This window comes from Euleptes europaea, chromosome 16 (genome assembly GCF_029931775.1).
Source record: "Euleptes europaea isolate rEulEur1 chromosome 16, rEulEur1.hap1, whole genome shotgun sequence".
NCBI classification, from domain to species: domain Eukaryota; kingdom Metazoa; phylum Chordata; class Lepidosauria; order Squamata; family Sphaerodactylidae; genus Euleptes; species Euleptes europaea.
Genome location: NC_079327.1, coordinates 33083670 through 33108656, shown reverse-complemented (window position 1 = coordinate 33108656; position 24987 = coordinate 33083670). Strand labels below are relative to the sequence as shown.

Below are 24987 nucleotides of genomic sequence, written 5' to 3'. Positions count from 1 at the left end.
GACATCCAAGGAATTTTGAATAAAATTTTTTTTCCAGTGAGTTTAGTGAAATTTCTCAAAGCAGAGGACGATTATCCCATTTCTAAATTGTGCCATATTTTGCATGAAATATTTTAACATGAAATTTCCAGGTGAATTTGGAAATCCTGCCCACCCTAACCTCAAGTGATGGAGGAGTCTGTCCCTGAACTAGAGAAAGTGGCTCTTTTCTTGACTGAAGTGGAAGTTCTGTCTCTGGATTAAGCTGGAATGAAGGCAGTTATGCAAAGCTTCTTTTGTTCTCTTAATATTTGTTAAATCATTACTAGTAGCTGGAATAAGTACTCTAATAGCCTTCTTTCTTGGCACCTCAGGAAAGTCTGCAGGAGCTACCCTCTCCCAGACAGTTTAATTTTCCTCCGCTCGCTAGGAGGAATGCTTCTACTTTTCTGGAAAGAGTGCTAAGGACATTGGTCATCAGAGCCACAACTAGCTAATTTTGCGCCCAAGGCATATAAAATTAGGCCCCCCCCCCATACTTTCATAGTAGTTATTTTGGTAAAAAGGTAAATACATTAATAATAAGATTAATAATAACATTTATTTTAGTTGCAATATGCTTTTTCTGCGCCCCTCGGCTTTGTGCATCCAAGGCAAGTGTCTCACTTGCCTTGCCCTTGTTAGAACCCTGTTGGTCATCACCGTACAAATTGTAAGACCCTAACTTGTAAAGTCACCCTTGCATCATGAGACTCTAGGGTGTGGTTTTAGTGTTATGAACTTGGGGGACATCTTAGCATCTCGTCCGGTTCATAATGTAAATTTTTTTCTGCTGGAAAAAGCTGTTTGTTTTGCACCACAAGATGTGGGAGTTAATACAAAAACATTTAAATAAAGCCCTAGCATTTCTGGGTGGGGTTTTGAGCAAGAAAGAGAAAAATACCCTAGACTCTTGAACTCAGCCCTTGGCTCAAATATTTGCAATGGACCCATTTCAGATGTAAAATCCAAGTCTTGTCTTGCCCTCATGTGCTCTCCCATTCTTGTGTATACCAATTATCTCTTGGCTTTCTGTTTCACAGCAAACTATAATTTCCCATTACATCCAAATCATCTACTAGAATCATGGCCTGGATTGGAGGGCAAGAGCAAAACCACTATTTGCTATTCAAATAAAATGGCAAATAATGGTTTGCTACAAAAAGGAGGGAATTCAAGCATCTAAAAAGGAAAAAGATGTATGAACCTGTGATTCACTCATGTAATGTCAAACGACAGTTTGGTGTAGTGTATATACTGAGGATTTCTAATGTGTGCATATAATTTTGTTCTAATAATAATTGCACAAGGATCAGAAATAAGCTGGCTTTATCCATCCAGCCACATAACATATATTCTGGCCACACTAATCCTACAAGTGCACACACAAATTCAGATTCAGATTTATTGATACAGCATAAGCCAATAAAACACATGTATCCACACAAATTCATGGGCAATAATTCTTCTGTCATGTACATTAGCCAGCACTGGGCTGAACAAGTGTGATTCCATCATACTAAGGGAATGAACATCTTGAGCTTACTAGTGTGGTGCAATGGTTAGAGTGTTGGATTAGGATCTGGGAGACCCAGGTTCAAATCCCCATTCCACTATGGAAATTTACTGGTGACCTTGGGTCAATGAGGTATAGTCAGCCTAAGCTATCTCCCAAGGTTGTTGTAAGGATAATATGGAGGAGAGGTGAATGATGTAAGCTGCGAAAACGGGGTATTAAATAAATAAATAATATTAAGGTGAAGTTATCGTCCTGGGAATGGCAAAGAGAGCCAGCCACCTTAGACATTGTGGAAAGCTTCTTATCATTTTTGTGCAGGAATTTCTGCTGCAGGGCAGGGCTGCTTGACCACAGCTTCAACTTCCCAAAATGACAGTATTCTTTGATCATCATTTTCCTCCGAGAAACAGGTTTCCTGCCATATTATGGCTGCTGCTTTCAGCTCTGTCTGCCTCATGAGACCATTTGGAAAAGCTGAAAATGTTTGCAAGAGATATTATATTTTGTGAATCATATAGATTTGGGTTAGTCACATGTTTTGGCTTCAAACCTTAATTGGCTGAGCTGCTTATATAAAATCCACCCCATCACTGATGGTGAAAATGCTCAAGTGATGGTAAAACAGGTGCAAAATGATCACAGTCGTTTAGATGATGAGCCAGGCAGATGGCAAATACTGCTCAGTGGAGAAAATGGGAAGTAATTAGTTCAGGAACAAAGAGCAAAATTGAGGTAATGTGTGTGAGAATAAATGGGTGAGAGTTATTGTGTAAAAATTACAAAACCCATCAGACTGATTCACAGCTGCAATTTTTTTTAAAGCAAAACTATGTTGTTGGAGCAAGTTGAAGAATATAATACAAATTATATGGTGAAAAAGGAGAAAATATGTCAAGTTACATGCATTAAAGTTGGCTACAACTTTTACTGGAGAACTTTGCATCTGGCTCCTGGAGTTAAAAGCCAGTTGAAGGCAAGTTTCTCTCTTGGTATCTACCTACCATGGATCCCTTGTTGGAAGTGAAGTGGTTCAGTTAGGGTGAAGAAAATCCAGAGGAAAGGGGGGGTGAAACTGAGTGAAAGTTTTAGTCAAAAAATGGCTTGGTCTGATTACAGTTTTAAAAGTTTTAAAATAAATTGAATTGTAAAAAAATGAGATGGACAGGAAAACATGTTGAGCAGCGAAAGGCATCTACTGATGAAGGGAGTTCCCCTATGCCTGCCTGTGTATTCAGTGGGACAGGGGAATGCACCCCCTTGGTGTTGGGCAGCATTCAGCTGAACTCTAGCCTTAAATGTTTGACGCACACCTAACTTAAGCTTGCTCTTCTATAAACCTGCCCACCAGCTGAAACTTTAAAAAAGAAAGCTTTCTACAAATTTGAAGCTTCCAGAATACTTTTCCAAAGGTAACTCCACAAAACCAAACAAGGCAAAAAACCCCCCCCCAAACCTATACCTTCTGACCTTTGAAAACAGATGACAGATGTAAAACATACAATCAAAATTGGGAAAAAAATACTAAAAACACAAACTATTTTAGAATATGAGAAAGCCCTTTAAAACAATTCTGCCCTTTTAAATGTGATTGGTAAAGAGATGGACCTTTGGATGCTTATATACATACGTAAGTGTAATCAAGTCGCAATTGGCTTATGGTGACCGCAGCAAGGGGCATTCAAGGCAAGACTCTGCAGAGTCTCCCTTGGTGGTCTCTCTTCCCAGTACTGACCCTGCTTAGCTTCTGAGAACTGATGAGATTAGGCTATACCATGCCACTTTCCCTCCCTGGAAGTTTAGCTTAGAAGATATGGCCTCTGAGTAAGCATACAGCAGGATCAAATTTAAATCTGATTTATACTTCTTGTCAAAAGTGGAGAAACAGAGCTTTTTAATGTAAATTTTATAGTAATTTGAATATAAAAATACTGAATGTGAAACCTGTGACCTAGGTAAGCCATTCTTTTTCAGTGCCCCCCATCTTCAGTACGAGGAAAATTATTTCGCAGATTTATACCCCACTCTTCAATCAAGGATCTCCAAACAACAGACTGATGCATATGGTCTTACCCTTCATGTCTGCTGCCCAGGGCTGCCCAGTGTTCTTTCCGGCAGGCAGGGCAGCAACAATCAGTCATACAAGATGTTCATTCTCTGCCCAATGGCCAGGGCCAGGTTGACCTTCCCTTTCCCAGTGTGTGCTTCCTATGAGGGTGGGAAGGGTTGCCAGGTTCCTCTTTGCCACCGGCAGGAGGTTTTTGGGGTGGAGCCTGGGGAGGGGAGGGACTTTAAAGCCAAAGTGGCCATTGGCTGGAGATCAGTTGTAAGAGCAGAAGATCTCCAGCTACTACCTGGAGGTTGGCATCCCTAGGTGTAATGTCCCAGTTACCTTTGAACATTTGACCTGAGTGCCCAAAGGTAGAATGTCTGCAGTCTCAGGGTTATTGCAAGGATTACCAACAAAATGTATGTATAGCTCAAAATGCTATATCAAACCTAACAATTAATATTAATATCAACACAATGATTATCTCAGCTGTTGGCTCTGACTTGCCTTCCCCCTCTCCTGCTGCTGGCTGCCTCCTTGTCCTGGCTGTGCATATTTGCATGCTGTAAAAGGATATCGCCAGTGAGGGCTTTCTAGGATATGCATGTATCCTTATGCTCACAAACTGTGATAAATACATTGAAATGAGTCCTGTTGATGAGGTTATTCTAATGCAATTAACTTGTCATGGGGTGGGATGGGGACCGAAGGCCTGGGAAAAGGTAAGTTCAGCAATAGGCTTTTCTTGATCTTGGATCCTACACTTGCTGGCTTCGGGAAATGCATGATTGGATCATTGAACCCTTTGTTACCTTGGCTTTTGCTGGCACATTGCTGATGCTGTATACTTGGAAACATTGCTAAATTAGAACTAAAATTATGTTTTTTGCAATTGGGGTTGTAATATACCACGAAGAAAGTGTGGGAGAGTGATCAACATAAAGATACTGTGGAGAAAAGGGAGAGTAGGGGAAAGTAGGTTTAGTTGGATTGGTCCTACATTGGTGACTTGGAGGGAATTTCTGCTTTCAGGCCCATTGCGATGCAGCACTTTTGGGTGTAAAATGCATCACAAGGGGCCTTTTACCACTCAAAGGCCCCTTGCGATGCAGCACTTCTGGGCGAGCGCGACCCCCCCACCTCCACTCCTAAAACCTCCCCCCGAAGGAGAAGGAGAACTCCCAGTTTGAGTGGTAAAAGGCCCCTTGTGATGCATTTACACCCGGTAAAAGGCCCCTTGCGATGCATTTATGTCCCTTGTGATTTGGTGCTTCCGGGTGTAAACCAGGAGTGACATGTCGCTGCGGGCACCTGGCACTTGGCAACCCTAGCCCAATGTGATCCTGTATCTTGTGTTACCTAGGTCAGTGGTTCTCAACCTTTCAAGTCTTATGTCCTACCGATCACTTTGTCAAAGAACCATGACAGAAACAAAAAACTTTTTTTCTAAGGAGGTCAATTATATACGAGCAATCTGTGATTATATTTATCATTGATGGTAAGATTTAAGGACATAAAAATTGCAGTATTGTTGTGAGTAAATCTTATTGCTACAGCTTTAATGGATAATCCTTGGCAGGTAGGATCAGCAGGAAGCAGCACTTCAAAGGCGCTTGCTGGTGGGCAAGGAGAAATACGGAGTATCCAAGGTTATTTACTATTAGCATGCCAAAACAACACAGATGATAATCCTTAGCAGGTATGGTTGGAAGGAGACAGCACCTCACACTTGCAGGTGGCCATGAGAACTGAGGGAGAGTGAATTATTAATAATTGTTATGAAAACTCTTGAGTCCCACTTAGAACACCTGAGCATCCCACTGATGTTACATGTACTACTGGTTGAGAACTACTGCCCTAGGCTACAGTTATTAACTCAAGAAACTTATGAGGAAAGAGGAATGGCCTCTAGGTTTCTGAGAAAGGAAACAGTGGTATGTAGTTTGTGCTTCCAGGCAGAGAACCACCTTTATTGGTAATGCTCTCTGAATTCTTCCTTGTTTTATGGCTTTATCCTTATATCTTATGGTCTGAATTTATGTTCCACATAGTATATCTCTGATGAGAGTCAACATCTCCTGCATTTCCATTTTGGGTTTGTTATGGTAACCCAAATGCTGTCTGAACTCTGGTGGTTTATTTTTTGTGATGTCTGCACACAAAAGCCTAACTCTGTCCTGGATTCTAGTTGTTGTGGTCTTTCCTCCCTCTTTGTTTAGCATAAATGTTAAGAGTAGTAATTAGAAGTTGTGGAGCCCCTGGTCAAAATCTCATCTCAGTCACAAGCTTTACGGAATAGATTTAGTAGGATTCTGAGTAGACCTGTTTAGGATTGCACTGTCAATCCACTATTTACACTATGAAGTAATGCAGCCCTACATCACAAGGTTGTTGCAATGGTTGCTGAAATCATTATGTTAAATACTTTGAATAATCAGAAAGTGTTATTTATGAGTTTAATGGCTCTTTCAGCCATTGACGTTTTCTTAAAAATTAGGGAGCAGATGATGAGAAGAAAGGAGTAATTGTATGGAAACAGAGAAAAAGGGACTGCCGAAGAGAATGCAGCTTAACTTAGCTACCCAAAGAAATGGGACAGCATGGAAGCAAAATGAAAATGTAGTTGCAAGTGTTTCAAAATCAGCCTCATGGTTTGTGGTAGATGTTCAGCAATGTTTAGCTTTACAGGTACAAAATAATAAACAATGACAATCCAGATTCCACACTTAGAAAGCATTGTGAATAAATGTGAAATATGAAGGTGGGTTTAGTTTATTTTTCTTTAGCATCCCACAAAAAAGCATTCCCATTTCCTGATGGTTCTCTACTTGTTTTGATATATGGACTCTGTAACAGAAAGATGGATGTAACATGTTAATAAAATATATTCAATTTTAAAATGTCAAAAAATGTTTTAAATAAATAAATAAAATAGTGCTAAATACTGGGGGGGGGGAATCATCTTCATTTCCCAGTCCATATGGTCTGCTTAACTGTTTCTGCAGAATAATTTCTCATGACTGCATTTCTCTGTCTGCAGTGCTTGGACTGATTCAGTGTTTAGTAACAGGTTCAGACAACACAGGCAACACCACCAAATGGTGACTTGTTAATTCCGAAGGATGCTTTCAATAAGACAATGGTACGGCAAAATTGAGATGTAAAGATTTTGAATTCATGGTTTATTTTCACTTAAAAAAGTAATATTATTGATGAATTAATATTAACTTTTTAATATAAAAGTGCTTTTAAAAACAAATCCTTAAGGCCCATTCTGTTACATTAGAGGAGGGTTTTCACCATTCCATCAACTGTGCTACACAAGTTTTTTATGAATGGTAGAAACAGGAACATTGCCAAACACAAAGCGATCTTTGTCAATAATTTCATCACTTTATACACATGAACTTTAACTATGTAACAGAACTATAAACAAACAAATCTCTAACATTGTTCTTTTTGTCCTGAAATGGGTTGGATGGATTGAGTATCTTATTTTGTAACCATGATGGAAATTAAATGCAACTGCTTACCTACGTATACTAATGTGATACTTTTCAGGAGGCAGAAAAGGACAAGACATGTAATTTTCATTCCCAAACTGGGGAGCCCAGCAAGGTCATGAGCAACCTAGCTTCCCTCATCCATCACATGCTTGGCTCAGACAAAACTCCCCAGGAAGCTACAAGCTACTCACATCATATGTAGTTCTAACAAAGGAAACAAACTATAAGTAGCATGTAACTTGCCTCCTCCTGGTAAAAACTTGCATACATCAATAAACCACCATTGTATGATACATCATTTCAAGCCCATCAGTATTGCTTCAGAAATGAAACAGCAGGGCCTTCCTATAGATTGGTTTAGTATTAACAGCCTCCTGTTTTTGGTCTCAGAGGCAAAATGAAAAAGCGGCTGCTGTCTATTTTAGCAACATATATGATTTTGAGGGTTATGTTATGGTGTATAAATGGCTTCCTTCATAATTGGCTATATATTTGGGTGGACACTGACATTGCTAAGGTTACTTAAGTGAGTTATGGTGTAAATTCTGAATTTCCCCAAAGTGATCACAATGCAGGAGCCATAGCTTCAAATTAGTCTACAAAAGAGATTCTGGAAAGTAACAACAAGATAGCTGCCCATGCTGTATGTTGAGTGTTACTATTACCTCTGAAACACCCATGTAGACTGGGAGGAAAATGCCAACAGATCCAATAAATAAAGCACGTCAAACCATTAAAAATGCTACAATATATATCAGTATGTACATACTTTAAGCATAAATTACTGTACAGGATACTCCAGTTTATTACTTTGTTCGGTTAATGTAAACAATAGAAATAAGCCTGTTGTAATGACGTGGACAGGAGTGCTGTGTTGATGCTACTCACAGAAAGATACAAAACCTATGGAAAACTTCAGCACCCTATTGCTCTGTTTCCCCCTCCCCCAACAATTCTGACACCAAGATAAAAGCCGTACATATGAAACTACTGATTTTTGTATATAAGGGAGAAAGAAATGGAAATAAGTAACAAGTCTAAACAAGAATTCATCAAAAGTTGCTGTGGTTATTACATCTGCCTTGGCATGCAAAATTAATTATGGATACACAAAAAAAACCTGAACTAATGTAAACAGGTAAATTTGCACACAACAGTTTTTCTGCACAAAAGCACTACTCATTGGCTGTAGATAAGCATTTGCATTGATAATGATCTCAGACAGAGCTGGTTGTGATTTCTGTGGTGGGGGCCTTTAGAAAAGGTGCTACTGTGATCTTGGGAACTGTTGCCTGCCATGACCTGGGCTCCCGTGTTATATTAATCCATGCAAACATTTGTGCAAAGATGAATGGGACTACTTGTAAGTAAAGTAGTGTTGCCAACCTCCAGGTAGTAGCTGGAGATCTGCTATTACAACTGATCTCCAGCTGATAGAGCTCAGTTCACCTGGAGAAAATGGCCGCTTTGGCCATTGAACTCTATGGCATTGAAGTCCCTCCCCTCCCCAAACCCCGCCTACCTCAGACTCCATTCCAAAAACCTCTTGCGAAGAGGGACCTGACAACCCTAAAGTATAATTTAATGAGCTGGTCACAAGTCAGATTAACCTCTTTACGTATGGCTGATTCATATGAGTACATGGCAAATGCTTGAAAAGCCCGCATATGTGGGGGGGAGGTAATATGTATGTATTCTAGTCACCTTTCTGTATGTACTCAGAGATTCTCAAAAGCCACAAAATAAGAAAATATGATAATAAAATTGAGAGACCACATTAACAACTCTCTACAGGCCACACATGGTGCGCTGTTGATAAGCATCTATTCTGCTTAGCTGGGTTTTTTTTTTTTTTTGGGCATGCCACTACAATCTCTTTTTAAGCAATTGCCAGTGTGTGACATCAGCTGAAATTTTATGCATGAGGTGGTAGCCACATGATTGGCTTGCTGTGGGCATGGTTGCAACAAGATTTTTCAAACATCTACAAAATGCTCCAGTGTAAATGAGTACTTACAGATTTGTAGGAACAGAACCATTAACTCACTGGATGGAGAATAGCAAATACTGCTATTGTTTAAAGACTGGAAATGTTACTACATTAAACGGAAACTTATACTTTTGGATATTGTTGCTGCATCCCCTTCTCTTTTCAAGTTTATATGTTCAACTTAATATCTTTGCATTCTTGATGGTCACTGTGTAATTTTACAGGTTTTCCAGAAACAAGGGCATATCTGACCTGGTAGATAATTAAATTCCTACAGCAGCAGTGGTACCACTACTTATGTACAGGCAAATTATTGTAATCTTAATATTTTTCCCCAAGAGTGATTATTATAGGGGGCCCCATTGTGGCACCTGTGAGGACCATGGCACTGGCAACATCTTTCCTGGTACCTGCCAAGTGTTTTTAAAAAGTAGGTGGGGCCAGGTGAGTTTTCTTTTGCTCAGCAGGGCTCAGGATTGGCCACTGGAGAGCTGATTCGCTGTGCAGATTTTTAAAAAACTGCTTTGGCAGCAGCTGCCACCACAACTGTGTGACTGAAGGTAAGCTGTGTATATGCACAAGTGTTTTTAAAACTGTGTTCACTTTAGAAGGCATCCTGTTAATCATCATTTCTGCCTAAAATGCTGAAAAGTTACTATTAGAGTTATGCACAACCTCGCTCCCTGACATTTTATGGTTGGTTCTGCTCCTTTGGCACTTACCGTATTTTTCACTCCATAAGACGCACTTTTTTCCTCCTCAAAAGTGAGGGGAAATGTCCGTGCGTCTTATGGAGCGAATGCCGGCTCTGTGCGCCTTGCCCGCTTCCCAGCTGGCCGTCGGGGCGGGGAACGCCGGCTCACGCCGTCCCGACGCGCATGCGCCCAGCCGGCTCTGTGCGTCCCGCCCGCCTCCCAGTGGGCGGGGCGCACAGAGCCGGCTGGGCGCGTGCGCGTTGGGATGGCACAAGCCGGCGTTCCCCGCCCCGATGGCTAGCTGGGAGGAGGGCGGGGCCGCACATGCGCCGGCTCGCTCTGTGAGGCCCCGCCTGCCTCCCAGCTGGCCGTCGGGGCGGGGAATGCCGGTTCACGCCGTCCCGACACGCACGCGCCCAGCCGGCATTCGCTCCATAAGACAAGTTTTTAGAGGAGGAAAACAAGATTTTTTTCTTGTTTTCCTCTAAAAACTAGGTGCGTCTTATGGAAAGGTGCGTCCTATGGAGCGAAAAATACGGTATATTGTAGTTGGCTCTACTTCCTTTGGCAGCTATTTTGTGGTTGGCTCCAGCTTCTTTGGCAGCCATTTAGTAGTTGCACTGACCAACCTGTGTCAGGATTCCAAAGGTACACACAGACTCAAAAAAGTTGAGGACCTCTGGATTATTGTATAGTCCTCTACGTGACAGACACTGGGTGGCCATCAGTTTACTACTGAGCGCTTGCAACAATGTGGAAATGCAATGATCTATTGCATCCATCATTTCCAATTAGTAGTGGATCCATTGTAAAAATTTCTTTATCACATGCCACAAGTGAGTAATTTATCATATGGTTATATGCACACCATTGTGACCACAGATTAAATTATTGTTTATAAAATTCCTATGGGTTTGTGTTTGGGGGTCTATCACTGTTCAAAAGAGAAATTTCTACAAGAGTTATGGGGGAAATTCCTCTGTAAATTAAGAGGATTAACTAAAGATACAGTATAATATAGGAATAAAATATAATCTTGTCTTTGATTATAATATGGATCAGTGACATTCAGAATGTAGGAGAGTTAAAAGAGATAACCTTCACTTTTTAAAAACCATCTTCTAAAATGTCTATAAAATTGAATTATGATTGCTTGCTACCATGTTTGTATCTACTACCAGGTTCACGTCTACTATTGAGCAGAGCAAGAGCTGCTTAATCCCAGTGAGTTTGTAAACCGGCTTCATTCTGATAAAATGTGGCTTTAAAAAGTCAGCATACTGTGCATACATTAAATATAGTGATGACTGCAGTCTTGTAAGTAGGTACATTAAAGATATTATTAGTCAAGTCTGAATGCCAGTTTTCATTTTTTTTTTAAAAAAGTCATGCCCTTTTCATGATGCAAAGCTATATCACAGCTTGAATAATGTGCGGAAATTTACATCCAAATGCTAATGCACAGTTCCAAATGTGAGATATTAACGGCTAATTTGCTTTACACATTAAGAAGAAATTTTCTGATAATTTTCACTGGCACCATCTGATTGTTGATAACCCAAGTAATGAAGTCCACTGGCATTAATGGGGCTACAGCAATAAAGTAAATTAGTGACTCACTAATTTAGTTTTGCTACAGCTACTCTACTCAGAAATGATATGAACATAGAATATTGTACTCTGTGAGTACAGAGGAATGTTATTTATCAGAATGGTCAGTGTTATGAATTGTCTATACTGTATACATATTTATGTTCTTACAAGAAGGCCTCGATCCTGGGTAGCTGTTTTGACCCAGTAACAACAGAGGTATACATAGTTGTTTGATAAAGAGCAAAAGAACATTTATACCAATCAGAATTTATAGGAATCTATTAGGGCCAAATGGTTTTAAAAACAGTATGAGAAAATTTAGAGAACCACCCACTCAGTTGATTTGTCAGAGGAATAGCATTAAAATAGCTCAAAAACCAAGATAATTCTAATCAAAGCCAGTCCAGAAAACGATGCCAGATTTTCATCAGCAAAGAGCAGGTAATTAACAATCAATTATACTTCTTAAGCATCTGCTTGATTTTAAGCCCTTTTTTCCACTTGCCCTATTAGTGTGACCCACTGGATTTTCACTCACAGCACAATCACAAACCAATTTATACCCTTCCAAGTCTATTGAAGCCAATGGGCTTAGAAGGGTATACTCTGTTTAGGATACCACTGTCATTAAGCTGTCCCTTATTTTATTATAACTGCCGTTCATTTTAGACTTCTAGAAAACTGATCACATAGTAACCAAATGGCAGTTCTTTTTTCTTTATTCAAAGCCAGAATTAAACCAGTTTAAGTTATTTCAGATCTTTTAATAGGCTGTAATGCTAGATAATATGTGGCATCTAGAGGGTCTCTATGGGTCTCTTTTGTAAAGTTCATAGGCCTTGGGAACACTACATTTGGTGGAAAGGTGGCATGCATATGTTTTAAATAAATGAATAAAATAAATAGGCAAGATTCTGAAAACGTGGGCTAAAATCTCCATAAATGATATGTACTTCTTGGGAAGAATCCCATATATTTCTGAACTTAATTTTTTATTTTGTCAAAAAGACAAGCAAGCATTCAATGTCTTGTCTTTTTGGCACTGGAAACTGAAGTGCCAAAATCAATCAATGAAGTTCCAGCTCAGTGTGCACATTAGCAAAAGAAAAAACGGTTTGGTCATGCAACACACTTCAGTATGGCCTTGATTTTAGGTTCCTTTTTCTAAAGAAGATATTGAGGAATCTAATGTGAATGAAGTGACTAATATTATGTGATTTAAAAAATAACTATCAAACACTGATCAAATACCCACAAAAAGATTCTGCACCCATTTTTGTGCTCTGCACAGAACAAACACACCTAGTGTTCCCCTTGTACATGGTTCAATTATTTGTAACATTTTCTCTTTTACTTTCTTCTCTTTGTACTGAATGTATGTACCTGTCCTTTAGGTGATAATTTCATGTATCTGACAAAAAAAAGTTCAAGCTCACAAAAGCTTATGCTACAAGAAAACGATGAGCCTTTAACCTGCCACTACACCGTTCTTTAAAATTATGAAGTGTGCTAGTTGATTGACTTGCAGAGCAATCCTGAAACGGGGAGGGTGAACCGGCTCAGGAGCCAGCGTGACCCCTGCACTGGCGTAAGTGCTACTTGCACCGGCTACACTGGCATGAACATCAGCGCAGGGCCACACGCTGGCTCTGGGGAGCGGTGCAGCACCACCATGCTCAAGTACCAGTGCTGCCGCTGCAGCAGCATCTCCCTGAAACAAGGGATTGCTCTGGCATTCACAGGGGTGGAGCTGACTTTCACCTCGGATTGCCCCCTAACTTGCGCCAACAAAAAGACCCACGTAGCCCCGTGAAACTCTATGGAGGAGTTTCACTTCCCCCCCCTCAAAAATAGCATTTTAAACCTTTTTCTTTTTGAGCCGGCAAGCCACTCAGGAGGCAGCATGGCAGTGCCATCCCCAGGCCCAATCCAACTACTTCCCCCTCAGGATTGAGCTGTTATTCTGATTGCCATTAAAATTAATTATTGCTAGAGTAACTGCCTTGGTCTAATAACTAGTCAGCAGGCGCTGAAGGCAATGTATAAATATCAGATCATGAAAGCCATAGATTAAAGAAGAGGAATACAGTGGGAAGCTGTATGAGTACAGAAAGTAGCAAATCCAACTTCCTGGATAAAGAGAACTGAATGTAAAGACTAGATTTTGTATTTGCCATGTATATAAACACACATATCTGTATATAGTGCTATGCCTGGGTGCATGTGCTCCATTAAAGGGAAGCCTTTACTGTGACTGCTACATTCTACCACCATTATTATATAAGGAGCTGACCAGTCATGAGGAACATGTGTGTGGGTGTGTGAGTGAGTGAGCGGGTGAGAGATCGCATGGAAAATTCATTTCTGGACCTCAGGTCCTTCCATTGTCTGGATAACAGAATGGACAGAAGCTGCCTGTCCCTCTTCCACACAAAATGAATATGCTTTGACACAGATAACCTGCAATTGGTCTAATTCAAGAAACCTCACCTCTTCCAAGGTTACAATTAAGCAGATATGTATGAATGCGTTTAAAGGTCTAGAGGAAAATGCTTTTCATAACTAAAAGAGTATGTTTTGTTGTACTTGGTTAAATCAACCTATGAAATTCTGGTTTAGTTTTCTAAGTACTGAAGGACAAGAGAGTGTGTATGTGGGGTGCATCCATGTCCTCTTTTTTACAGAAGAGCTAAATTGGAGAGACAAAGTATCAGAAGAGAAAAACATTGCATAATATACATACACATCTTATTTCTGCACTCTGGAAAAATATTGTTTAGCATCAGAAGAAGTATTCACATTTATCTGAAGCAATGCTGTTGAGTATTTCTGTAGCACAGTGTCTAGAATAACTGAATTGTCCATGGGAGAGTCTAATGTCCAGATGAGCAGCACACAATCACTATGACAACTGAGCCCTACTCCTTATCCAGTGAAGTCCTTGTTGTGTGTACTGAACCAGGTGCTCCATACTGCTGTGCAGGGTAACAGGTCCCATCAATGCATCCAAATCATTAAAGAAACCTAGGGAATTAAAAAAAGTAATGCTTACAGCACATTGTGAAAGTTGTCCAAGTTTAGGTTATAGTCAAAAGTTTTAAAGAAGGCTTGTGTTACCTTTAATACAAACTTTTAGCCATAGAACAATTTTATTTAAAATGAAAAAAACAATCCTTAGAGGAATCCTCCCCCCCCCCACCTTTTGTGTAGTAACTTATGTTGAGACACAGGGATTGCTGTGAGTCTCATGGCTGAGCAGGGAATTGAAGACAGATCTTTCCAGTCCTAGTCCAGCATTCTAGCCAGTTCCTAGGCTAGCCCTCAGGTCAGCACTTCACCGAATGACTTGTTATTAGTTATGTGATATTGTGGCCCCCCTCAGCCAGTGTGGTATGGTGGCTAGGAGCAGCAGACTCTAATCTGGAGAACAGGGTTTGATTCCCCACTCCTCCACATGAAGCCTGGGCTAGTCACAGTTCTCTCAGAACTCTCTCAGCCCCATCTACCTCACAAGGTGCCTGTTGTGGGGGGAGGGGAAGGTGATTGTAAGCCAGTTTGATTCTTCCTTAAGTAGTAGAGAAAGCAAATAAAAACCAATTCCTCCTCCTCCTCCTCCTTATGACAAAACCTATTTGAAAGCAATGAACCTTGAGTTAATAATGACTTACCTTGGTTTTCCTTGGCCAGATTGTCAGCCATCTCCCAGTAGTCGTAGCTGTGTAAGATGCTGTTGGTGATGCTTACATGATTAGCTGCCATCTGATGAATTCGCTGTGGAATGCTGATTATGGATGATGGAGAAGGCGTTCCAGTGCTTCCTTGGGACCCCACGGAACTCACAGGAGAAGGGCTGAGTGAAAGAGGAGAGGGTGTTCCTGTATACCTGAAAAACCAAGTTTATAAAAGAATATTAAACCTAAAGTGATCATTCAGCTGGGTGTTGCCCACACTGCGTCCTGCTTGATGTCAAGCATAGTTGCTCTTTTAAAGTCACAACTTCTGTGGGGTTTTGCTGAACACAGAGATCTCACAGCAAAGCCAACAAAACAGTCCTTGGCTGCTCCTATAGTAGCTGTTTACTTTGAAATGGATAGAATTTAACTCAGGTTTTATGGAGAATCTTGATGATGTGATTGCCAGATTGTTGTCTTCCACTGCTTTCCGTGTTGCTTTTCTGCCTCTTTTCACACATTATTTCTCGTAATTTTTTTCTTAATATGCAATTAAATTGCCATCCCATGTAGTTGGGACTGGCAAAGTGTTATCAAGATGGTTAAATGTACTACTGTTGTATACATTCTCCTCCTTGCCTCAAGCAGCTTCTGTTTTTTGGCTTAATTTAGTATTTTCCTAGTCATTAGTATAGGAGGGAAGGCAGCATGGTACAGCCTGATCTTGTCAGATCTCGGAAGCTAAGCAGGGTCAGTCCTGGTTAGTATTTGGATGGGAGACCACCAAGGAATACCAGGGTTGCTATGCAGAGGAAGGCACTGGCAAACCACTTCTGTTAGTCTCTTGCCATGAAAACCCCATAAAGGGTCGCCATAAGTAGGCTGCCACTTGACGGCACTTTACACACACACAGTCATTAGTATGGCATTCCTGAACTGGACTTTTGTCAGTCAGCTCCTATTATTCCTTGACCGGGGAGGACTTTAATTTCTCTTCACATCTAAACCAATTGCTCCTTATTTTTTTGTCTTTGCTTTTAGATTATAAGCAATCATCATCATGAAAAATGGAGGATCAACTGTGCTGGTGTCAGAGAGTCATTAACCTCCCTCCTTACCCCTAGCTGTAGCTTCTCAGAGGGACCAGAAAAGAAGAAATTTGGAGAATTTAGTGAAATAATAGTAAATCAAATCATTTTCATACAGTACATTTTAAAGATAATTTTTACACACAAAAATATAAAGTGTGAATGTGATAGAAATGCTTGAAACACAGAGAGTTTTCTGAGGACTGGGATTTGGTGCCCTTCATATTGAACATACACTGAGCTGTTGTTCTGAGAAGCATTCCTAGGGTTGGGTCCAGACCTCAGTTGGCATTTCCCAGCAAATCCCCCTTCCTACTGCAGCCCCCCTTGCCATTCCTCATTACCTTCTATCCCTCAGGAGATCAATGAGCAGAGGGGCAGAGCAGGGGGCAGAGAAGTTCTGCTGATGGAAAATTCAGTCAGGATCCAAGCCCTAGTTACAAACACTGGCTTGTATCCAATGAGATTGCTTGCAGAGTAGACCTTGCAGAATGGGACTTTCCCTCCCCTCCTCTCCCCTCCATTGAGTCCTCCCATCAAATTTTGTTTCTGGGGATCACTGGACTTCCAGGAACAGCATGAGGACAAAATGGGAGTCTGTAGTGGGAACAGGGAATCCACAGAAATTGCCAGCTCTCTCTTCTGATGACTGAAGTGTCCTTCAGTCTTTGGAACTGTACAGCTGAATACAAGCATCTTGGAGGAAATTACAAAACACAAGTACTATTACTGTCCAGTGTTCAGACTTCAGTTGGAAGTGGGTGGCCTGGATGAGAATGTAGCAGCTATAGTGGAGGAATGAACTTACTTTCCACTAGTGCCCCAAGGAGATGGCACCTGAGCCACTTTGGTTGAATTCTGCAGAGAAAGAGAAATTACAAATAATTGAAGTAAGGGTGTGCAAAAAGTGTCTACTGAAGAAGGGCAAGGGCAAAGGTTTACAGTCCGTGTGCATGCAACTACATATCAGATTACTAGGGGACACCTTGTGCTCTGTCACGGCAGCTTCAGTCATCTGAACAAGATCTTAAAGGTTCCTTCATGCAAACTAATGCAAAACTAATATTGGCTACCGCCCACTCTGTATACATTCTCTGTGGAGGCTCCCACCCTGTAGAATGGCCTGCCTGAGGAAGTCAGGAAGGCTCCCACAGTTCTATCATTCCACAAAATATGCAAAACAGAAATGTTCAGAAGGACATTCCTGTAATGGAATTGCTAATGGAGATTTCACTTTTTTTAACCAAAATGGTGCCAGTGTTATCGATTATTTTCTGGTTTCATTAGATCTCTTACCTCTAATCAGTAGTATGGAAGTCTGCGATTACATGGGCAGTGACCATCTCCCTATCTTTCAATCAACCAATTATGTGTTCCACACTTAATACCATCCTACCATCAAATATTGCACCAATCCCAAAAAGCCCTAGCTCGTGTTTACTGGAGCCCTGAGCTTTATTCCTTGGTGCGTGGCAAAATGCAGCTTTTGGAGGTGACTTTGTTGAAAGCTGCCCTCCTTGAGCAAGAGTCTGCAGCTACTGTCTTAAATGTTTTTTTCAGATTAATTGATTTATTTAAACCTCTATTTACTAAAGAAATCACCTCAAGCTTGCACGCTCTATACAAACGAAATTCTTGGTTTAACCGCGAGTGTAGACTACTCAAACGAGCAATAACCAGGAAACATAGAGAATTCAGAAGGAACAACACTATTTCATTATTGAAGGAATTGTTAACTATTAAAAAGAACTACAAGGACTTGGTAAACTGGAGGAAAAAAGAGGCCCTATATAAAAATTGGAGGAGCTTGATTACAGCTATAAACAACAATGATAATTCAACCTTCTGGCGGACTGTGAATTCTTTAAGTAATGGCTATATCAGAGTCCCCGCATGTATCCCGTCTTCAGTCTGGGTAGCTTATTTCAAGAGTCTCTTCTCCTACTCTGTGGAAAACCAGGGTCTTATACCTGTAGCACCTTCTATTTTGCTGAATTCCTGGCCAGATGTGTCTCCTAAGGACATTAAACCGCTCATTGATCGCCTACGCTCAGGCAAAGCCCCAGGTCCTGATCTAATTCCCTACGAACTTTTTAAAGTCAACAGCGAATGGTGGGCCAACATTCTTGCTCCTGTATTCACACAAATTAATGCATCAGGAGCTATTCCAAAATCTTGGAGACATACCATTATCGTCCCAATCTTTAAAAAAGGTCAGCGCTCTGACCCAAGCTGTTATCGTCCAATCAGCCTTTTGTCTTGCTTAGGCAAATTGTATTCCTCCTACTTATTAAAGAGGATGTTGGACTGGGTTGAGAGTAATGACATCCTTGGCTGGGAACAGATTGGCTTCAGAAGGGGTTGGTCTGTCATGGACCACTGTTTAGTGCTCTCCCATCTAGCCGAGAAATATTCCTCCCCCTGAAATGGCACCCTTTATGTGGGTTTTATGGATCTTAAGGGAGCTTTTGATACCATCCTGAGGGAGAGGCTATGGTTGAAACTATCACATTCTACTATGGATAGGAGGTTACTATGGCTTATCCAGCAATTTCATACTGACCTCACAGCTCAGGTTCGCTGTGGCAACCAAGGAGAACTAACCGAGCCTTTTGAACTGGCCAAGGGAGTTAGACAAGGTTGCCTCCTTGCTCCTCTCTTGTTTAATCTATACCTGAATGATATGGCAACCAATTTCTCAGAGTTTTGCCACCCCCCAAAGCTTGCAAGCCATTCCACCCCAATTCTACTCTATGCTGACGATGCAGTTCTCCTGTCCCGCACAAGAATTGGTTTGAAAAGATCTTTGCAAACTTTTTCTGAGTACTGCTCTAGGGAAGGTCTTAAAATAAACCATCATAAATCTAAGATATCATAAATCTTCACTAAGAGGAGAAAAATGCCTCTTTTTCGCTGGGTATTAGATGGCTTTGAGGTTGACCAAGTCAAGGAGTTTGTTTACCTTGGCATTCTGTTTTCCCATAACCTAAATTGGAATGCCCATCAAAAAGCAGTGTCCCACAAAATTAAACCTGGGGTTGGTGCTATTGTCAATTTTTTTCACACCAAAGGTGGCAAATATATTCCAGGGGCTATTCAGGTTTTTAACCTGAAAATTACCCCAATTATCCTCTTTGGTGTTGCCATCTGGATTACAGTCATCAATGAATCTATAGATCGTCCACTGAAGTAGAACTGGAATGGATACTGACTCCAGCCCAATGTTCTGCAATCTAAACACATTAACGGTGGGTGCCGTCAGCTTTTCCGCTCCATCTTGCTCCATCCCCCTCATCACTGCAGCCTCCATCCCACATAGGTTTTGTCACAGTGGACCTCACAATCCCCACATATTTATTTATTTATTATATTTATAGCCCACCATCATTCCCAGTCACACCCTGTCAGGCATAGCCTTTTTGGCGGTGAAAAAGGAACTCTTCTCTATCTTTTGCCACCCAGACATTTTTCCAGACTCCATCCCCATCATTTATAGTGGTATTTAGGTCCAAACAACATGTTATGCAGAAACATTTGGGTGCTGACCTGGGCCTTTCCAGTAATCCATAGCTGGAAAAAAATGACAATATTGCTTATTCTCCTGCCAACTCTGTTTCATTGGTAGTTGCTTCCTGAACTGGGGGACTATTAACCCAATGATGTCACTTCATATATTATTGGGAGCAATATTGTTTGCAGTCCCCATGCATCTTCCCACAACATGTAGCTTGGTTTGGACTTTCTTCGCATGTAAATATGTTCAGTGAAATTGCTGGTATTTTTTCAGCAGTCACAGGATAAATTGTATCCTTAATATGCCTGAACATTCTCCAAGACCAGAAAGTTACCTTGAAATACTCAATAAGTGCTTTTGAATATTTTACAGCATGGTCTCTTTTGAGTCGGAACATCCTCCAGTATAAAAGTGCCAAACAACGGTAACTGTAAGGAAATGAGAGGGAGACATTATTAATAATGAAGGTAAGAAAAAAAGAAAGGAAAAAAGCCTTGTAGTACTCTATATATGTATTTTTAAAAGGCTGGAGGCAGACAATAGTTTAAAATGGGAAAGCCATTGTGGCTTATAGAACACACACTTGTATCACCTGTGGCCAATCCAATTTTGCAAGCTTGGGAAGCCCTATAGAAAAAAGCTGCCAAAACTTGACTAGCTACAGAAGGCAGTGGTACACAAACAAACAAACAAAAAAACACACCTTGCAAGCGATGATTACTATTTAGTGTCCCCTTCAACTCTCCAACAAAACAAAAGAAACAAAACAAGATGAGTAGTCATCAGGCAGTTAACAAAGTTTCATGTGCTCATCAAAATCTTCCATTGCACTCACAGCCATTTTCTGGAAACCCTCCAGGGCATTATTCCTCAAGGAGCAGCTGATTTGAGGCTATTCATACATGTGAGCCAGCCTCAAGGGGTCAGTTCCAGAGTAAAGAGCTGTGGGGAAAATAAGGACCTGCGCACACAGAAATGGTCACGCGTTGGTGCTGTAGCATTATATATTAAAAAGGAGACTTCACAGGCACAGCATTTCTCCATGCAGACAGTTTGATGTACATGGTTGCTGTGATTCCTTTAACATGCTGTGTAAATTAGAGGTAGATTGTCATGGGGATGGATCAGCACATTATTCATGTGGCTTGTAAGGACTGGCTTCACCATATCAGCAACGCTGAAGTCTGTCAAAATGCTACATGGACAAAGTGGGATCCTAAGGCCTTAATGTGCCTATGATGTCCTGGGATGGGGGATCCCCAGAACCTTATATTAGTACCCATCCAGGATTATCTGCCTGCTTAGATCTTTCTCTAAGGATATTTTAACAGGGCTTTCCTGGGAACAAAATAGGCTCTGTTGTGTTTTTCTGATAAAACTCTGTCTTATGCATGGGGTGAGTTAAGCCCATTGCCATAAATGCTCAAGAAGTAAAGGATTTGTTTTTAAAACAAAAAAATATATTTACATTTTAAGCATTCAGGCTTGAGGTGAAAGGAATGTTTTACAGCATGGTTTCATTGGAGTGTAAACACTCTTCAGTACTGAAGTGCGAAAGAGCTGTAACACTTGGCAAGGACTCTGCATCCAGGCAGGATTGATACATAAGTTGCTCAACCACTACAAAGACTGTAACTTTCCTCCGCTACCCTTAGCTGAGAATACAGTAACTGTTTTCTGTAATAATTCCCAGCCAGTCTGAGATCTACTATAATTCTTTTAAAAAACCTGATCCTGGGAGCTGCCATCTCCCCACCCCCCTATTTTCTAACTTGTCATTTCCTAACCGTCCCAGAACTCTAATCCTAACTGGCGGATGCGGCTACGGCTAAATTACGCTCAATGCCTTTTGTCACACTGTTTCTTTTAAAATGCAGAACATCCACGTTTCTGTGTCTGGTCTATAGAAAGGCATTAGTGCTCTGAAAAACCCCTTCTTTTAAGATCTGTAAATGGAAAGTGGTCATGTCATGAGACGACAAGAGTCACTGGAAAAGACAGTCATGCTAGGAAAAGTTGAGGGCAGCAGGAAAAGAGGAAGACCCAACAAGCGATGGATTGACTCAATAAAGGAAGCCACAGCCTTCAATTTGCAAGATCTGACCAAGGCTGTCAAAGATAGGACATTTTGGAGGACTTTCATTCATAGGGTCGCCATGAGTCGGAAGCGACTTGACGGCACTTAACACACAAAATGGAAAGTGCGGGATTGCTAAATTTGGAAGAAAAACTTTTTTTTGTTTCATCAGAAGTTTTTTTAGAAGATTACTTCTGGTTGCTTGTTTCCCAGGCATACTCTTAAGGAAGGCCAATTTAATGATACCATTCAAAATCAAAAGTGAACACAGACATGTTTAAGATTATTTTGGCTTGTGATACCTATTTTATTTTTCTTGGGGTGATTTAAGTTTGGTGATTTGAATCCCACCTTGCTCCACTAGAGGGCAGCCTTTGCTTAGGAGATGAAAAAGCGATGCCCTGTTCTGTGGCAAAATGCCTTCTTTGCTCTGTATGGAGCCAGACAACACAATAGAGCTTAGAGTCCTCATAACTCTCATCCTGTAACCTTCCCAGGTACGGTGAATATGCAAATGAAAACAACTCATCTGCTGTCTGACAGCCAGTGAATTAGAGCTGCTTTTTAGTGCTGTAAGAATGAGTCCTCCGCCCGCTTTCCCTCTGTTTGACCTTTCTCCTTAAACAGATGCAGAAACCATTTTTTTTTTGCATTTGGATTAAATCCCACGCACTAATGTACTTTTGCTCTGCAGGATTGTTTACACCCCCCCACCACCACAACTCCCATTTCCCTCAAATGGAGAGTCTCTTTAAAAAAACAAGTTGGAACCATTTCCCAGGTTTAGTATGGTAAGAAATCCCTGTTGATTTATTTTTTTTGCCACCATGGCAAGAAAATTATATTTTTATACCACAGTACTCTACAGTATTTATTTGAAAGCTTTAACATACATTTTAAATACTGCTTTTAAAATGAAAAAAAGAATAAAGTCCATCAGAATTTTTTTTAAGGCCGAGGGCATCCTTATTTGAATAGGTCTAAGATAAGCATCACAATGCAGATGTACATCCAGATGTGCAAGTATGCTTGTGGAATTCCTTATCAAGGCTCTTTATACTGATATGTGGTTAGATATGGTAAAATGGACTTCTAGAAAGTAAGATTTTGTTCATATTGTGTCAGGCAATGCTGTACTCTCATTTTACCTATTCAGTTTATGTCAATAATATTCTATTTGACAATCTTCCAATTATGTCTTCCTATTTTTCTTCCTAATATGCATCTCGCAGAAGTGAGTTCACTTATTTGCTGAAAAGGTTCAATAGATCTTTGTTTGCACCCCATCATGTATGCATATCAGATGGGTCTCTCTAGAACAACAGTGCCTTGACATCCATCTAGGAGTACTTTTTTCATGTTCTAGGTAGGGAAATTTCATTTAACCTGCACTAAATTTAGGGTGAAGAAAACCAGCCATTCTAAGATTCTGCATCGAGTACAGAAGGCAGCTGCCAGAAGGCATGGGAAGCTGCCAGGAACATGCTTCTCCTATTTTATGTTCCCTGAACTGGTTGCCAGCCTGGCTCTAGGCCATTGGGGTTTTTTCAGACAGGTCAAAACCCACACAATTTAATCCAGAAACTGTCTCAAAATCACCTTCTCTTATATATAGATTGACTTAAAACCTGAAGTCAGAAGCCTTCCTCTGTGTACCTGTGCCATCTAAAATGGGTGGCCACAAGAAGAGGGTGCTGCAACTTTGGGGGGAAAACCCCTGCCACGAAAGGTTCGTCTGCTCCCCTCCTTATTAGCATTCTGATGGCTGCCTGAAGATGATCCTTTATTAAGAGGGTATTTTGGGAGCTCACATTTGCAGAGATAGCTTTGATTTGCTTGGTGCCTTATTTATTGTATTGGGCTGATGACTGGTTTTATCCAGCTCACATTGTAGCTTGTTCTTCTGCTGGTAAAGTATATTATACTGTTTTATTGCTTTAATTTTTGTTGTTGTTGTAAGCAGCCCTGGGGATCCTATACAGAATGGAAAAAGTGGAGTAGAAATGGTTTAATAAACAGAGGCAGCCATTTAGTCCAGCCAGGCCCAAAGTTGTTGGAAAATAGAATCTCTGCCCAGATTTTATGTGGTGTGGCACTCAGGGGTATGGGATGAATGAATGATCCCCCTGAAGTATTACAGAATGGATGTCAGTGAGCAATCTTTTCCTTCCCCTGTAATATGTTATCTCTTTTAGCAAGAAGAGAAAGTGAAGTTCTAAAGGCTGAAGGTGCTGCTCAGGTAAGAGCTTTGTCATTCTTGATTAGAATTATTATGCAAACTCTGACTGATGGAAACATTTAGAAACCACTGTTATTTAAGAACTTGTGACTGCAATGAAAATGGAAGTTACATCCATCAGTATGGTTCACCTCAGGGCCAAACCAGACATTAGGTTGTCTACAGGTCTGACCCATGGACACCAACACCGTTTTAGAGATTAACTCAGCCATTTAAAAATGCTATGAGGGCCCAGTTCTGATCAGGCATGTGGCACAGTGGGACCGGGTGGTCTTGTTTTCCCCTGCCATGCCTTTTCAAGTGCCAAAATAGCCATGGGGACTGTTTGTAGTGTAGTGGTTAAGAGCAGTGGTTTGGAGTGGTGGACCTTGATCTGGAGAACCGGGTTTGATTCCCAACTCCTCCACATGAGTGGCGAAGGCTAATCTGGTGAACTGGATTTGTTTCCCCACTCCTCCACATAAAGCCAGCCGGGTGACCTTGGGCTAGTCACACTCTCTCAGTCCCACCTACCTCAAAGGGTGTCTGTTGTGGGGAGGGGAAGGGGAGGTGATTGTAATCTAGTTTGATTCCTCCTTAAATGGTAGAGAAAGTCGGCATATAAAAACCAGCTCTTCTTCTTCTTCAGTTAGATTCTTCCGTAAGTGGTAGAGAAAGTCAGCATATAAAAACCAACTCTTCTTCTTCTTCTTCCTCTTCTTCTTCTTCCTGCACTTGAAGAGGTGTGTGTGTGTGGGGGGGGGGGACACAAGATTGCCTGGTCTCACTGTGCTGTGGGTCTCATCAGGATTGGGCCCTTGCAGCATTTTTAAATGGCTGAATCCATCTCTAAAATGGCATCAGTGTCACAGGTCAAACCTGTGGATGCCAGAACATTTAGTTTGGCCCTCAGTAAGAGTTTAGCAAACAAAACCTTGTCTGCCACTAATATATTTCTTACTCAGAGAATTAGACACCCCAAGGTGACTAAGCAACAATTTATTCTACAGCATTATCTGCAGACCTGCTTATTAGTGTTACTTAACTGAAT

The 24987-nt window shown here is 40.9% G+C and overlaps 1 protein-coding gene across 1 annotated transcript in view; it reads right to left on the bottom strand.

Annotated features, from left to right (window-relative positions):
- Nucleotides 1-14195: 14195 nt before the first annotated feature.
- Nucleotides 14196-24987, bottom strand: part of AFF3 (ALF transcription elongation factor 3) — a 276318-nt gene continuing 265526 nt past the window's right edge. Inside the window, exons 18-21 of the mRNA XM_056862161.1 lie at nucleotides 19976-20069; nucleotides 16936-16985; nucleotides 15037-15251; nucleotides 14196-14392 (exon numbers count right to left, since the gene is read on the bottom strand). Of these exons, the coding sequence (XP_056718139.1) occupies nucleotides 14271-14392; nucleotides 15037-15251; nucleotides 16936-16985; nucleotides 19976-20069 (481 nt within the window). The 3' untranslated portion in view covers nucleotides 14196-14270. The remainder of the gene's footprint in view (nucleotides 14393-15036; nucleotides 15252-16935; nucleotides 16986-19975; nucleotides 20070-24987) is intronic.